The sequence below is a fragment of the Sarcophilus harrisii genome, chromosome 2, assembly GCF_902635505.1.
Source record: "Sarcophilus harrisii chromosome 2, mSarHar1.11, whole genome shotgun sequence".
Taxonomy (NCBI): Eukaryota; Metazoa; Chordata; class Mammalia; order Dasyuromorphia; family Dasyuridae; genus Sarcophilus; species Sarcophilus harrisii.
The window spans coordinates 423,674,092-423,691,537 of NC_045427.1; the positions used below are offsets into that span (position 1 = coordinate 423,674,092).

A 17,446-nucleotide genomic window follows, 5' to 3' on the forward strand; every position below is an offset into this window, starting at 1 on the left:
GAAGGGAACTACTGGGCAGAGGTTGTATTTAAAGTGTGGGCAGGGCAATCCAGATCTGCTCCATTTCTGGCAAATTGGGCCTGCTCAGCCCCTAAAGTAAGGAAATCCCGGGCCTTAGCCTCAGGGAAGGAGAGTGGATATCCTCCCTTTTCTTTCCCTCCCTCCAAGCTCTCCTGGTGGCCTCCCACCAATGCGAACCCTCAGCTTCCACCGGCCCCAACCTACTCCTACTCCTTCCCACCAGCCACCAGGAAGGAAGAGATTGAAAAGAGGAGAGGTTTTGTTGATGTTAGACCCAGACAGACAGACACAAGACCTTCCTGTGCCCTTCTTCTTGTGCTCCGCGGGATCTTGTCTCTCTGTGCCTGTACCGTGCATGTCTTTGATTGTTTGTCAGGCCCTCCTCCACGTGTTTGTGTGTATCTCTCTGCAAAGTAATAATCACTCACACTGCTGTTGTGATTGAAGACTTACTTACAAAGAGTTTTCTATACCACAACTCCATATGGTCGGTGGTTAAGGAAAGTGAAGCTTAGAAAAGCCAGGGGCTTTAGTAGTGAGAACAAGAATTCATATCTGCATTTCCTGGGTACAAACCTAAACTCTTTACACTTAGTCCATGTGCTTCCGGTTATATGTAACATGTGTCTGCTGCATGTGCACTGTGTCTGTGGGTCATTTCTATGCATGTCTTTGCATGTGTGGGGGTCTATCTCTGCAGACATATCTCTTGCCCTGCACATGACATGTATGGCATCTCCAAGCTACAGGCAGGTCTCTATGCACATTGTGTTTATCTCTAAGCACTCAGTCTGTGAGGGCCACGCATGTATCTATATGTATCCTGTTTCCATGTATCCCTCTACAATATGTTTATGTGTGTGATACATGTTTACTCATACCTGTGTGAAGGGCCTGGTGTTGGGAATCAGGGTGGGAGCAATCTGGGGGAAAGGCTACTGCCTTCCATCTGTTAAGATCTAGGAGCCCCCGATCTTTGTTCTGAATGGCAGAGGGGCTGGGCAGAGAGGGGAGGAAATACAGAGGCTAAGAGGCAGAAAAGAAGCTCTCCCGGCTTTGTTCATCTTTTCTTCTCAACTCGGCTGCTGCCATATCTTGTATCACGATTTTCATCGGAGCAGGAGCTACCCCTGTAGGCTCCCCCCTCCTCTCCCTCCTCCTGGTGAGGGCAGCTTCGATGCTTCTGGGCTCTTAAAGGCACAGGGCTTCAGTCCTAACAATGGTGCTCTCTCTGAAAGCAACTGGCAGAGAAGCCGGAGAGGAGGGTGGGGGTGGTTTTGTTTTTATTTTTTTTTCCAGAGGGAATCAAAGCCAGAGAAACGGCTGGGGGTTTTCTCTGGCAGCTATGAGCCTGGGCTGACCTCAGTGAGATCACTCTGACCCTCCCCCAACTGCTCCCAAAGGCTAGAGAGAGAGGGAGGGAAACAGGAATCATCCTCAGTGACCACACTGTGGGAAGGGCTTGGGCCCTCCAACTCAAGTTCCCTAATACAAGCCTACAGTCAAAGAAACACAGAGGCGGCGGGGGGGGAGGGAGAGGAAAACAGACTCCCCAGGCTAATAAAATGCCTTCTCCCCCTGCTTCCCCATACTATTAATCTAATTCTTATTCAGCCTTTCCATCTATATCCTCCCCAAGAAGCCAGGTAGATTCAGAGAATCTCAAAACTTGAAGGGACTCCAAGATTATCTAATGCAAAAGCCTCCTGGAATCGGGAATCCTGTCTATAAGATCCCTCACAAGATTCCTTAGCCTTGAAAATCTCCAATAATAAGGAGCTGACATGAAAAGAGCATTAGATTTAAAGTCAGAAAATTTGATTCAAGTTCAAACTCTGCTGTTTATGTGTGATCTTAAGCAAGTCTCTTCTTGAGCCTTTTTCTCAATCAATAAATAAGATAGCCTATAGCAGATGAACTCTTAAATTGTCTTCTATACCCAGTGATAGGGTTTTTGGTGTGTCATGGACCCCTTTGGAAGTCTGATGGTTTTTCATGATCAGATTCATGATTTTAAAGGCATAAAAAAGTACAGAGAATTACAAAACCCCCACATTATGGTGAAATAAAGATGACAGAAATATATATTCATATTATATGTTTACATGTGTGTACATATATTTGTATAGATATATGTGATGTAAATCTCACCATATGTATACACACACTCACTCTCTCTCTCTCTCTCTCTCTCTCTCTCTCTCTCTTTTTCCCCCTCACATTTTTTTTAAAAAGAAGTTCATGGATCCCAAGTTAAGGATCCTTGGAGCCTTTGACTTCCAGAAGCAATCTATTACTTCATTTGGCAGGGAAGGGCAGCAACACACTGGTTGTGATAAAATTCTTATAGGTTCATAGAGTTAGAAAAGGAAAAGATCTTATAGGTCAACTCTTTTTTATGGATGAGTAAACTAAAGGATGTTAGGTTTCTTGTCCACAGATAATATAAAAAGTGAGATTAGAACCCTGGTCTTTTAACTTCAGAATTAGTAATCTTCGTACACACTATTCTACCTCCAATACTGAAGCTATCCTCTCTGCAACATCTGTCTCATAGCTCCTACTTAAATCCTGAGGGCGGGGGGAGGGAGGGATGGGGAGGAGGCCAAGAAGAACATGTCTAAACCACTTTCACCATAACTGCCCTTCAGATGCTAGAAAACACATTCCTATCTTTGGTAAGACTCCTTGAGGCTAAACATCCATTCTAAGGTCAATAAAAGCTGTAATTCAGAGAAGTAAGGGACCATTGTGGCTGGGGTAGTCATAACAGCTTTCTAGAGGAGGTGTTCTTGAAGGGAACTGGATTGTCCCAGAGAAGAAGAAAAGATTTTTCCAGAGGGAGGAATATCGCAAAGAAAATCCTACAACAAAGATTCTCAACCTGGGATCTGAAAACCTGATTTAAAAAAAAAAAAAATCTTTGTAATCTTATGTATTTTATTTTATATATTTAAACACGTTCTGAAAAACCTACTGGTTTTAACCAACTAACAAACTAGTACATGAAATTCTCCAAGACATGAAAAATTAAGAACCTTTGAAGGGAGGAATAAGATCTAACTAGAAAGACTGAAAACAGAAAAATTTAAAATGTAGTGGGGGTGCCTTTGAGCAAAAAAATGGCCAGAGAAGATCAAAGCTGTGTGTGGGGAATGGGAGGGGAAGAAGGGAGGGCAGGGAGAGTGGTTTAAAGGCCACAATAAAACTGTTTCACTACTCCAGCAAGCTTCTAGGAAAAGGTGCCTGGGGTGATGGGTGTTCTCCAAAGATCCATTTATCCTTCACATTCATTTTTATCCCTCTACATTCACTTCCAGAGAGACTATTCATTTTCAACTCCTACACCAGTGAATCCCAAATCGCAATTTTGAGTCCAGATCTGACTCTTAAACTCCAAACCCACCTCCTCTGGGTCAATCCTGGTGTGGAAAGGTAGAAAGAGCCCTGAGTCAGTCACAGGTTCTCAAGTTCCCTCATCAGGAAAATATTGGTAATAGCTTAGACTGTCTTTGAGATCCCCTCTGGTCCTGGACCAGTGATCCCCAACAGCCTTCAGAACATCTTCACATACCCAAAGTCAAATTGATTATCTTTTCCCCTAAAAATGGGGAATTCCTCTGTATTCACTGCGTCAGCAGCAACACTATTTACCCAGTCTTGCACAAAATCTCCTCTTCTATGTTTGAAATCTTGGATTAATCCTCGACTCTTCTTTCTTTTCACTATATCCAATCAGCAGCCAAATCTTATTGACTATACAGTATTTATAGTACTCTTTCCTTTCCCTCTATTCCCTTCTCTCTATTCCAACTAACAGAACCCTCCTACAGGCCTCTATTACCATAAACTTATACTATTAACATAACCCCATAACAATTCTTCCTACTACCTGTTCCTCTAAGCCAACCTTCACTTATCCTGCAAAACAATTTTTCTTACACATAGATCTGGTTCATGCACTCAAAATTCTTCAATGATTCCATTTAACCTACTGAATGAGATTGTAAATATCTTAGTATGTCACCCAAAGCTCTCTATAATCTAGCACCAATCTATTTCATAATTTATTTCAACACTCATGCCTAACTGGATTGCTTTGTTCCCAAAGCTATCTTATGCTCTCTTGCCTCCGTGCCACACTTCCCTATATTTGGGATTCCATCCCTATGCTTCATTATCAGTTGAAATCCGAACCACCTTTTATAATCCAACTCAAATATCACTTCCTTCCGGAAGCCTTTCCTGATATCAGCCTTTTCACAGCACTTTGCTTGTACTAACTTAATATATAAATAATGTAATATTTTACATTATAATTATCTACGGTTGAATTCCTAGAGCAACTAAGTGGCACAATGGATAGAAAACGGGCTTGGAATCAGAAAGACTTATCTTTATAAGTTCAAATCTGACTTCAGAGACATTATTAATGGATGACTCTGGGCGAGTCACTTAACCTGGTATGCCTTAGTTTCCTCCTCTTAACATGAGCTGGAGAAAGAAATGGCAAACGATTTCAGTACCTTTGTCAAGAAAACCCCAAATGGGCTCATGAAAAGTTTGGAAATGACTGAAACAATTAAAGAACAGCAACAAAATGTTTTAATCCTCTTCCCCTACTAGTGGGTAAGCTTTGAGACTATAGTTATTTAAGCAGAAATGGCATAAATGTGGCACTTGAAGCCACGGGAATGCATAAGGCTTCTAAAAGAGAGGATGTAGAGAGAACAGAAAAGAATGTGGAGGACAAACATACTCCTGAAGGAATACCCTTTGCCCCAGACCCCTTTCCCTAGCAGCATGCAGGGAAGAGAAGAGGATCATCTCTGCCATTTCCAACTATCTCTTTAAGCTCAGAGGGTATCTAGTCCAACTTCCCCATTTTCTAGATGAGGAAATTGAGGCCCCAATAAGTAAAATGATTTACCCAGAGTCATACAGCTAAGAGGAGGCAGAGCTGGGATTCAGATGTAGCCTTTAATTCCAAATCCAGCAGTATTTTCATTGTATCATGCAGCTGTCCAATGAGGACAAGTCAAAATAACATTGGAGTTAAGATGGTATGGAGAGGAAAAACATCAAGAAACTTCCCTAGAAAGTTCATAATAATTTGAAAATTGCCTAAGAGACAAAGTTCTATGTGAGCATATGCAAAAAAAAAAAAAAAATTATCTATAGTTAGATGATACAGTGCATAGAGTGCTAGGCCTGGAGTCAGGAAGACTCAGATACTTACTAGCTGTGTGATCTTAGGCAAGTCACTTAATCTTGCTTGCCTCAGTTTCCTCATCTGTAAAATAAGCTGCAGACAATATTCAAGTCCCTACTAATTATATCATATGCCTGGATATGGTCCTGGGAGTAAGATCATTAGAGAGATCATAGACCCAGACTCCAAAAAACAAAAAATGTTCATCCCACTAGAAAAAACTTCCAGAAAGACAACATCCCCGAGTAACCCGGGTGATCCACTGTATATACACAAGCACTCAGGAGCTTACAGTTGGTAACTAATTTATAAAAAGCCTCATTTTCAATTTCCTTGATATCAAGATTTCATTGCTATTATTGCTGCTGCTGAAAAACTCAATTATCATCAGCATGAAATCTGCTTGCATTTCATCCACATAAGGCAGGTTCCATTCATAAACTTTATTCCTGAAGGCAGCCTTCATGTAGTAGAAAGTGGCCCAGTATGGTAGTAGTTCTAAGTCCTGGCTAGGTCCACTAACTAATTTATTGTGACCTCAGATAAGTTAGGTTTCCTTTTTGGATGTCAGTTTTGGAATTAAGATAAGGAGATTGGAGAAGTAAATTTTAATATCTGGGTTCAAGTTCTGACTCTAATATTTATTTGCTCAGTGCATGAAGGTGAATTGGCTAATCTTTCAAAGCCTCAATGATAATGATAATAACTGCACCTTACAGGGTTCTTTTGAAAAAGTATTCTGCAAACCTTTTAGGTTTTATATCTTAAGACATGATTAGGTCACTCCCCCTTTGAGGACTTCAGTTAAATATAGTACTAAAAGGATATAAGATCTTCCTAATTGTCTATGAATCTGTTATCTAAACTGCAAGTCAATTAGATCTGAGCAAAAATCTGTAATAAAAAGTTATAAAACTCTTGCATGGATCATAAAGGGAAACTAAAGAACTTTTTTTCTGGGGTAAAGTTTCGAGCTGGGGATAGAGATTAGAAAAATACCTCAGTCATTTTCAGCTCTAAGAGGTTGGTTTTATTCATTTCAATCTGAGCCAAATGTCAAGAAAGCCTGTATGCAGCTGTTGCTCCTATAACACATTACCCTTCCTCCCCCCTTCTCCACCCCAATCTACCCAGGCTATGGCTGGTCTCCAAATGCAATTTCAGGCTGATATTGATTTTCTCCAATCATCCATGTCTTCAGTGATATCCTTCTTGCCCACTCAGGACCGTCTTTGGAAATATGCTGCAGTCTGTACCCACCATAGATTATCTACAAGTTGCATTCTTTGGAAGTTTTAATATTCCTAGATTCATAAGGACAAAAGAGAAGATTTATGATGGGGGGAAAATGGGTTTCGTGCTAGGGAACAGCTGGGAATCATTGAAACACCACTCAGTTTACCAAGTACAACCCAGCCTACTCTTCCTTCTATTTAATTCTGGGTTCATCATCCAACACCAGAGCCTGTCTCAGGAAGTGGGTTGAACTTATAGTGAGAATGAAAAATGCCTGATGGATCACCAGATCGCAGTGCCACACTGATGCCCACAAAATGTAAAATTACCTAGAAGGCCTAAAAATATATTGGGCAGATCCTTTAAGACAATATGGACAAACACAGCAAAGTTCAGGAAAGCATGCATGAAAAAGAACACATATGTGCATTGTGCATGAAATCACAAATACATGGAAGTGCCAACATTCTGATTTTTCTCAAAGAATGGAGACCACAGTTTTAAGAAGTTAGCTTGTTTATATCCCTGCCATTAGCAGACCTATTGCTATACCAGCATAAGCCTGGTTCATCCTCTTCTGGCATCCCATCAGAAGTAGAGGAAAGAAGTACTCATTTGGGGTGCCAAACTCCAAAGAAGATATTTTCCTGCCATGGCATCTTAGAACAGCACCACTTAACTGAGTGTTTGAGATCAGTTCAGACGCTAGTTGGTAGCAGAAGATAAATTCAAATTTGCAATAGCTCCCCTTTTAAATTTAAGGGGGAAATAAATGATTCACCAGTGAATCTAGCTTATTTTCACATGTCTCCTTGGTCAGTGTAATAAGCAAAGAAGTAACAGTGACCTAGGATCACTGAAATGTCCAGAAAGGGCAATAGAGATCACCTATCTAGTTCCTTCATTTTACAGATGAAAAAACCAAGACATAAAGAATCACATAGAATGTAAACAACACAGCCAGGATTCAGAGCTGAGTCTTTGGCTTCCAAATCCAATTCTTTCCCACTGTGACATTCTGCATAGCAAATCAGGGATGAAGTCGAAAACAACAAAAAACTGTCATTACCAGTGTCCTGACACTGTCCTGATACAGTTAAGAGCCTGCTTTGGAAAAGGCTTTTTCAAACATCTATCTTCTCCCTAAGGCTGTGCAGCCGTTAGATTCAAACGGAAGTCAGACAGGGAGATGTTCCAAAATGTCAGGCTTTCAAAACTGGACACGCCCAAAGATCCCAAAGACAGGATTGGTCTGTTATCCTGGAGCCTTGTGCAAAAACTGTTTCTGAATCTGAAGGCATCAGGTCAGGTCTTTTTCTCCAAACCTGTCCTGCTCTGTCCAGCTCCTGGCCACCAGCATGGGACAGGTTGTACTCCTGCAGATAGTTCCTTGCCACCCCCCTTCACTTCCCTGCCTCCCTCTAATACCCATATACAGGGCTAAGAGCCCAGCTTTCATAAACACAGGAGAAATAGGTGCTGTTGTCATGCCAACCCCATCCTGAAAAGGAAAGCCACTAGAGAATCTTTTCTGCCAACAGTTGTAGAAGGGACAGGCAGTTCTAGGATCACTCAGCTCAGCTGATGTGACCCTCATCTTTCACACACCCCCATCCCCCACTTGCCAGAAGTTACTCAACTGGAATCAAATGATGAATTTGAGCCTCCTCCAAAGATCTCAGCATCAGCCAAAGGCCACACACAAGACTGAGAGGTCCCTGCCTTCTCAGCGCTCTGTCTTCCTTGCCTCTGCACTCTGCAGAAGCATCCCTCCACCCTCAGAACTGGAGTGTCCCCAAGAAGGGGTCCACAAGAAGGCATCCCCTTGACCATGACATCTGGATCAGCGTTGTCCAGAGCTGGACAAAGCTGCAGATGCCAACTGGAACTTGAAGAGAAATTCAAATTCGGAAGAGCTCCCTTTCGGAACTTGAGATTCGTGATTCATTCTTGAGGCTAAACATGGAGGGTCCTACAAGAGCTCCATACCGAAGTCTCCAGGATTCCAAGCAGAAGCCTCCCATTAGACCCCAGCATCCCCATATTGGAGGTTAAGAGTTAGGTCCCGACGGTCCACACTGGGGGTCCAAACTTTGAGGGCCCCCTCCGGTGGGATCCTGAACATGCCCACACCAGGGTCACCACCACTGCCCAGGGGATTCCCAGGAAGACAACCCTCACTGCAAGCTTCCCAGTCAGGCCTCATGACCTTTCCCCTCCTCCTCCGCCCCCATTACCTTCAGGTAATCGTTCTCGGAGCGCAGCTCCTCTAGCTCCCGCACGAAGCCATCGGGCCCGCAGTCCAGTAGCTCCTCGGTGAGATCGGAGAAGGCCAGCGACGTACTGAGGGGCAGGCGGCTGCTGCCCAGCGACGCTGACTGCTCATCCGGGACAGGCGAGGCGCCCGGGGAGGCGAGCCGTGGCTGAGGGCTGCGCGGCGCCGGGTGCCCCTGCACGCGGACCCCGGACCCAGCTCCGGCCCCGCTCCCGGCGGGTCGCTCCCTCCCGCTGCCGCTGCCGCTGCCGCTGCCGCCGCCGGACTCGGTGTCGCTGCTCAGAGCCAGCTCCAGGGACAGCAGCTTGTTCTCCTCGGAGGTGCAGTCCGACACCTCGGAGCTGCTGTCCGTGAGGCTCAGGGCCGGCGGCGGCTGGGGCAGCAGTGGCGGCTGCGAGGCCCGCCCCGGGGGCTCGTCGCGGGGACGCCCCTTCGCCTTAGCCCCGGCTCGGCCCGGCGCGCCCTTCCCCGAGCCCCGAGCGCCGGTCTGTGGGCCGCTGCGGCCTTTCTTCTCGGGCCGGGGCTGGCCGGGCCCCGCCTTCCCGGACAGAGAGGCAGGAGAGCCCGGGTTGCTGCCGCTGCTCCGCCGGCTCTTGGCCAGCGACCAGCCGGGGACGTCCTTGGGTCTAGCAGGCGACGGAGCACGGTTGATCTTCTTCTTCTCCGGGGGTGCAGGGGAAGGGGGCGGCAGGGGGGGCGGGGGCGGCGGCGGGGGCGGCGAGCCCCTACCGGGATCCGGCTCCGCTGCCTCCATCCTCCTTTGCCTCCTGCTCACCGAGCCGGGGCGCGGCGGCAGCTACCCTCTTTCATCCCCGCCCCCAACCCTCCCCCCCAACCGGGGTAGCCCCCGAGGGCTGGAGCCGCTAGTCTACCTCCCTACCCGGAGGAGGACTGGGACTCCCGCTGCGCTAAGATTGGGACTCCCAAGGCGCTCAGAGATCCTGTTCTATCTGCGCCGAGACTGAGGCTCCTTCTGCGCCCTAGGGCGGCTCCAGCTCCAGCGCTCAGGCTGCGGCTCTAAGCGGATCTCCTGGCCACGCCGTGTGGGACCTCTTCATCCTCCCCCCTTCTTCGCCAATTCCTATTCCTCTCCCTCCTTCTCCTCTCCGCCCCCCGCCTGCTCCTCCCCCGCTGCCGCGCAGCCCCGTCAAGTCTCTCCGCCCCACCAGCTCGGTGACGCGCAGAGTCCGCGAACAATAGGCGGAGGGGGGCGGGCGCGGGTCCGCGGTCCTAGGAGGAATGTTCGAGGCAACAGCGACCCCTTCTCCATCCCGGCTGCGATCTGCAACTCGCCTCTTGGAGTGGCATGGCATGGCCTGGGACGGCCTGGTCTGACCCTGCCTCTTCTGCCCACCTGGCACCGAGAGTCCCTGCCTCCGGAGCTTTGGGGAGCTCCTGAGAGATTCGGAGCAAGAAATGGGGGGAGATGGGGTCCTAGATGTGTTTCTTGCGTCCTAAACCGGGCTGTAATCCTGCCAACACACGGCAGGGTCACTCCCCACTCTCTGCTTCTTCTCTCCCTCCCTTTACCATTCTCTTCCTCCCCCTGACCTCCGCGGAGTCAATCTGGGGTCCGCCTTGCTTGCAGTCCGTGGTGCCCTTAATAGAGATGCCGTTAGGATTGCCTTCGGTAGCATGGTTCAGAGCCAGCTATGGCCACAGGACTACTCAGGACACAATGTGAAGACTTGGAGAGCCATGATTTTTTTTAAATTTCAAAGGGACATTAACGGTTCTTAATCCAACGCTCTCATTTTATGGGTGAAGAAATTCAGGCCCAGAGAAGGAAATCGCCTTGCCCAAGATGATGTGGGCAGTAAGGGCCCAAGATGATATGGAATGGAACCATCCTTCTATGGAACCACATCATAGAAGTCTTTCAGATAAAAAAAAAAAAATCCTCTCTTCCCACCTTCAAGAAGTTGGAAAGGGAAGGAAACTGAATGCACGGATCGACAAGTTAGCATAAAATCATAATGTATCCAGAGGGTGAAGGGTCCTTAAAAAGCATTATCTTGTCCAACTCATTTGATTCATATAGAAACTGAATGGGACCCAAAGGTTGAGTGACTTGAGGAGGCCACACAGAAAGTTCCTATAGCACCAGAGCTGGAAACCATATCTCAGGACTCCTAGTGCTGGGCAACTTCCTCTTCCTCATTCTGCTTCCCTTCAGTTGATCTCCATAACTTTAAAGAAAATCATGAAAAATGGGAGTCAGCTCCTGGCAAAAAAGTTCTTAGAGAAAAGTTTGTAGATTCATATTCTCTGCTTATCTGGTTTCCTTTTCTTGTTTGAATAGGTTACTTCCCATAACTTAGACCTGGGGGAATAGCATTATTTAACCATCTTTTAATAGGTGGAATCAAGGCACATAAAGTCTTTTTTAGTTATTCTAGCCAATGCTATTCTTTACTTCTTAGTTTTGCCCACACTTTAGTTTGATTCTGTTTTCTATTATTTTCTCAAGTTCCTTATTTGTGTCTTGTCCCTCAATAATTGTATAATCTCCTCCATGAATGAAACATATTTCCACTTATCTCCCATACACATAAAAGGTGAATAATAAATTCTTTCTGGCTTCCAGCTAGTTTTTCATTTCTTCTATCTTCATCCTCTGAAATCTCTTTCTGACATTTCCTCCTACAAGTATGGGAGTCCAATGAAAGGGGAAAAGCCCAAGGCTAGGAGAAGACCTGTGATTTATTACACTCATTGACTTGAAATGGGACCTTGGAGATGGCATTTCCCTTCTTTGAACCTCAGGTTTCCTCTCTGGAAGAATGAGCTAGATATGTGATCTTGGACAAATCACTTAACCCTTCTTTGCCTCTGTTTCCTCAACTTCAAAATGAAAATAACAGTACCTACCAGTTGTGAGGATTGAATGAATTAGCATATGGAAAACTTTGCTTATATAAATAGCTTTATAAATCCTATTATTATTAATTCATCAAATTTTCAATCATAAAATGTTTATTAATCATCAACTTTGTACCAGACTTTGTGTTAGGCATTGTAGATACAAATTAAAATATGAAACAATCTCTTCCTTCAAGGATCTAAAGTAATGCTGAGTAACACAATGTTAGTTCTAGAGATGAGAACTCACATTTATCCCTTCCTTTTGGTAGAGATGCAGGGACTCTTGGCATTTATTGTAGAGGTTGTCCCTGTGTCAGTTTTGCCTAAGTATTTTTCTTTGTTTGCCTTCCAGCCTTGCTGGGGTTCACGCTCCATCATTGTCTCAGACTTAGTCTTCCAGCTCTGGGGCCATGCTCTCCCGAGAGCTAAAAACTCACTATACCTAGCCAGACCCACACTAAACACTCTGCATTATGTTCCAGTCATCTTTTTTCCACCTCTTACTTTAAGAACAGTAATTAACACTAACATCCCTTGAAAGAGTATGTTAATCACATGCCCAATGGATCTGTTCCTGTGACATTTTAGATGAAAAAACATTCCATCTATAACTACTATTCCTTTATATCTCGTGTCTTCTTCTATATTAAATATAAGTTATTGGAGGGTAGTAAATAATTTCCTTTTGGGGTTTTTATTTCTAGCATTAGCACAGTTCCTGCCACCTAGTAAGCACTTAATAAATGCTTTTTTCATTCATTCATTCATCTATTCACTAAAGAGATCATGGAGGCTAAGGAAGAAGGAAGTATACTTAGAAGTGACTTCAATTTTTAAAGGCAATATTAAATTAAAATTTTAAAAAATGATGAGGTTGGGGTGGTCTTTTTTATTACTATCCCATTTGGTTCCCATCCTTTAAGGGAAAAGGGGTATACAACCCCTTTAAGTTTAGGAATCTTAGTTTCTTTCCAGGGAGAGCTAAGAAATTAGCATCGTTAACTGGCACATCAGAGGAGAGGATGCCCCCAGAAAGCTGAGAATGCCGTAGGAAGGAACAAAGACAGTTTGCCTCCCAATGTTTAGTCAACTCCTATATTCTTGTCAAATTCTACTTTCCTCAGGAGAACCACACACCCTCCTCCTCACTACTTCCTTCTCTCCCTAGTATATTCTGATCTCTGAGGGAGGGAAGTTGGAACTCAATTCAATTCAACAAACATGATATGTCTACTATGTATAGAGTCCTATGCTACGCAAAAATCAATCAAAAAATGAATGAGTATTTATTAAGGCTTATTATGTGTAGAGAACTCTGCTCCATTCCTGGTATGAAAAGAAAAAACAAAAATAGTTTCTGATCTTATATTCCAATGGGGGCATGACTTGTATGTATGTACATATATTTAAGATAAATGAGGAAGGAGAAGTACTAGAAACCATGATGGTTACTGGAAATAGCCTCCTGCAAAAGGAGATGTTTGAGCTCTATCTTGAAGGAAACTACAGAGATTCTTAGAAGTAGCAGTGAGGAAGATGACCATACAAGCCCAGGTATAAACCTATGTAAAAGCAAAGAGACGACAGAAGGAGCATTGCATGTGGGGAGCAACAAATGGATTGATATGGCTGGACCACACAATGTATGGAGCCTGGAAAAATAGGAAGGGACCAGGTTATGAAGAATTAATGATAGTAATGATTAACAATACATACATGCTACCTGCTGTCAGGAAGCTTAAGAAATTGAAGCAAGTCAAAAATGTGGATAACCACATTTGCATTACCTTCCTCATAGGGCTGCCTGGGGGACAGTGCTTTGCAAACCACAGAAGTTTTAGAGATATGAATTATTGTTATTACTGTTAGTAGAGAAGGCACACAAATAAGGTATGAACTAGTTCAACAAATAAAAGATATGATGTAGGATGATTTAGTAGAAAAATCATTGGATTTTAAGTAGAAGATAAATTCAAATCCCAACTTTCTGTATGATGTTGGGCAAGTTGTCTTCTCTCTTTGGACTTCCATTTTCTCATCTAGAAAATGAATGAAATGGATAGAGCTTTAAAACTTGATCTTTCAGCAAAACATTGGAGAGCTACAAAATGCTATTCAAGATCTGCTGCAGGAAAGTTTTTGTTGATTTGGGTATGACTTGTGGAAAGTTGGATGGAACAAAGTTTTACAAAGTGAATGCTGAAAACTATCTTTGAGTGTATTTGGAAAAATAAAATACTATTTAAAAATAAAAAAAAGTTTGATGGAAGAAATGCTATTTAATGTGTCTTGAAGGATTTGCCACTATAAATGCCTTGAGAGCAGAGATAGTCATGTCTGATACCTAATATTTTGCTGTTTGCTCAGTCTTTGTGAGTCCACAGATGAGGAAATGGAGGGAAATAGGGTGAAATGACTTGCCAGGGTCATACAGTTAGGAAATATCTAAGACCCAGTTCATGATGATGAGTCTCTCATATCAAGCCCAATGCTCTCTCCACTGCCCAATTTCGCTGCACCACCCATAGGTGTTTAATAAATACTTAATGACTAAAGAGCATTTCTTCAGTTTAAAGGAATAAATGCTTTGTTTTCTCCAAAGCATTCTGCTCCCTGCCTGGCTGGCCTAACTCATTTTTTCTGACTTCCTTGCTCTGTGAATTGAAGACAAGAGAATACTAGCTAAAGGTTAGGAGATGAGGTACTTACCAGTAAGGAACTGAGAGAAGAATAGCACTACTTTGAGCCAGAATAACTCCAGGGCAAGTCCAGCAGATGGTAGCAACAGCTCGGTGGAAAAATAGTGAATGGTAGCATCTGAGAGAGAGGGAATATGGACAAGAGTGAGTGAGAAAGAGAGGGACAAAGAGACAGAAGGAGAGGAGAGAAGACACAGAAACAGTAGCTGCAGAGATTACATCTATGACATGAAACAACAGTGAGGAAAGCTAACTTGGAAATTTGGGGGAGGACAAACCTCTGTGCAGTTAACTGGTGCCATGGTGCTCAGAGCACAAGTAGCTGGGCGACCTTGTGTGACCTTGAGCACATCACTTAACAACAACAAATTCAGTAGGAGACTAGTAAGATCCTTCCATAATAACCTTAATTCTTTTCCTTATCAACATCATATTATCCTCTGGGTTCACCTGGGAACAACCTGTGATTAAGATTGTGAGATTCAGAGACAGTTACTCTACTTACTCTAAACCACTTCACTTTATAAATGAGGTTTAATTGATTTGTCCAAGATCATAATGATGAGATAATTTAAGTAAGGTAATTTGCAAACATTAAAGCAGTATATAAAGGCTTATTACTATTATCATATAATACTTTGAAGTGTTCAAAGTATGTTCCTCATAGCAACCCCGTGAAATAGATATCACAAATGTTATTATCCCATTTCTCATACATGGTACTAAAACTCAAAGAAGTTGTGATTTTTTAAGTGGTTTTTTTTTTTCGATTTATAAGAATCTGTTTTCTTCTCACCTCTCCTTGACCTAATTAAAAAAAAAAAAAGATAAAGCCTTTGTAACAAATATGCAAAATCTAGCAAAACAAATTTCTGTTTTGATCATACTTCCCCCCTAAATATTTCTCATTCTTCATCTTTAATTTATCATGTCAGAAACTAGGAAGCATATTTTGCCATCTGTCTTCTGGAATGATGAATGGTTCATTTTATTGATCGGTTTCTAAATATTAGTTGTTTTTCTTTATGATGTTATTGTATAAATTGATGTCTAGGTTTTCCTCACTTCACTCTGTAACACTTTATGCAAGTTTTCCTAAGTTTTTCTGAAATGGTCCCTTTCATTTTTTCTTATGTAATAATGTTCTATTACTTTCATATACTATAATTTATTCAGCTATTCTCCAATTGACTGGCAATTGCTTTAATTTCCTATTCTTTAACAGTACGAAAAAAGTTGCAGTATTCTTATAGGTTCTTTTCTCTCTTTCTTTGAACTTTTTGGGGTTTAGTAGTAGTATAATTGAACCAAAAAGTATTAGTGATTTGGAACTTCTTTTAACATGACTGTTGATAGCTTAGATATCTTTTTTCAAAAACTGTCTATTCACAGTTTTCAGAAAAAGAAATCAAAGTCATCAATATTTACATGAAAAAATTCTTAAAGTCATTAGGAAATTAAAAAATCTAAGATAGTATCTCACATCCATCAGATTGGCAATAGAGACAAAAAAGGAATCTGACAACTGTGCTAAAACTGTCCCACTAATACACTGTAAGGTGAAGGTATGAACTAGTCCAACAAATTTGGAAAGCAATTTGGAGTTAGGCCCCAAAATGTGTTAAACTATACATATATATATATACATAGTTGGCACAGGGGATAGAACATCAGCCCTTAGAATCCTTCGAAGAATAATTCCTCCCATCTTAGTCCATTTGATTGAAGGTCAATAAATCAAATGCCAAGATTGGGTGATAAAATGTTTAATTAACATCTGCTGATGGGAAATTGCTGGGTGGAGAGCAATGTGCCCCAGGGAAAAATAACCTATCCTGTGAGGGAGTTCGATTTTCATTTTTCTATTATAAATGCATTGGAATACTTTTCCCTGTGTTACTACTGATTATTTGAATTTCTCCTTCTGAAAATTGTTAATATACTTTTTACTACTTATTTATTGAGAAATAGTTCCTGTTCTTATATATAATGTCCCCAAAGTCTCAGTACAGTTTTAAACTTCATAGCTTAATAGTTTTTAAATATTTATAGTATTGTAGTAATATTCATAGTATTGTATATGACTAATAGCTTAACAATCTTAAGTTTAGTAGGCAAAAAGTGCACTAAGACTTTAGGGCCATCCTGTGTATTTATGCCAATTTCCCACATACTGAACTTTTGGCAGACATTTAATGACATTTCCTTTTTAACTGATAGCTTCTCTTCTATTCTAGCTGCATTGATTTTTAAAAGCCTTTTAGTTTTCTGTCATTGCAATTATCTACTTAATCTTTATTTGTTCACTTCTCTTCCTTGCTTTGTTAATAATCCTTTCTCTACTATGCCCCAGGGAAGCAGTACTGGCAACTTTTCCCAGTCCACGGGGGAAGTGGGGAGAGGGAACCAAGGGCAGCTAGGTGGTGCAGAGGATAGAGCACCAGCCCTGAAGTCAGGAGGACCTGAGTTCAAATTTGATCTCAGACACTTAACACATCCTAGCTGTGTGACCCTGGGCAAGTCACTTAGTCCCAACTGCCTCAGGAAAAAACAAAAACAAAAACAAAAACAAAGAAAGGACCATGATGGGGGCACCTACTGGCTTCTCCCATTCATCTTGTCTGCTTTTGTCCAGCCTGGGCCAGAAAAAGATGAAAATGGACCTCTGCCCAGGGATTACAGGTACCATCATGATTATGGGGCCCTCACCATTAATGGTGATGAATACATCCCTTTCAAGCAATATGCAGGCAAATCTGTCTTCCCTGTCACTTGTTGCCACCTACTGAGACCAAACGGTCCAGTACCATGAACTGAACAGACTACTGGAAGACCTGAAGTCCCCGAACCTTGTTATACTGGATTCACCGCCAATCAATTTGGAAAACAAGAACCAGGACAGAACTCAGAAATCCCCGCTGCTCTCAAATACGTGCGCCCAGTTGGAGCTTTCTGCTCAGTTTCCAGCAATTTGAGAAAGAACATGTGAATGGGGAGAAAGAACAGACGTTTCCACGTTTCTGAAGAATCCCTGCCCTCCTCTGAATTCATAGGCGCTCAATCACCAATTCTGGGAAGCCGGGAAGGTTCAGGACCCGATGGAAGTTTGAGAAGTTCCTGGAGGGCCAGACGGTATCC

General features: G+C 42.8%; 2 protein-coding genes and 1 long non-coding RNA gene across 4 annotated transcripts in view; 1 reads left to right on the forward strand and 2 right to left on the reverse strand.

The window, feature by feature from the left end:
• SOGA1 (suppressor of glucose, autophagy associated 1) overlaps positions 1-9,855 on the reverse strand; it is a 116,764-nt gene extending 106,909 nt beyond the window's left edge. For both annotated transcript variants that reach the window (XM_023507206.2, XM_023507212.2), the window contains exon 1: positions 8,707-9,855. In XM_023507206.2, the coding sequence (XP_023362974.2) occupies positions 8,707-9,498 (792 nt within the window). In that variant the 5' untranslated portion in view covers positions 9,499-9,855. The remainder of the gene's footprint in view (positions 1-8,706) is intronic.
• Positions 1-17,446, forward strand: part of TLDC2 (TBC/LysM-associated domain containing 2) — a 70,182-nt gene that overhangs the window by 32,806 nt on the left and 19,930 nt on the right. The gene's annotated exons all lie outside the window — the stretch shown is intronic.
• LOC116421712 lies at positions 5,925-8,696 on the reverse strand. The gene is made up of 2 exons (XR_004232203.1): positions 8,110-8,696; positions 5,925-6,537 (listed from the first exon to the last, which is right to left on the reverse strand). It is a non-coding gene; the product is annotated as an uncharacterized LOC116421712 (long non-coding RNA).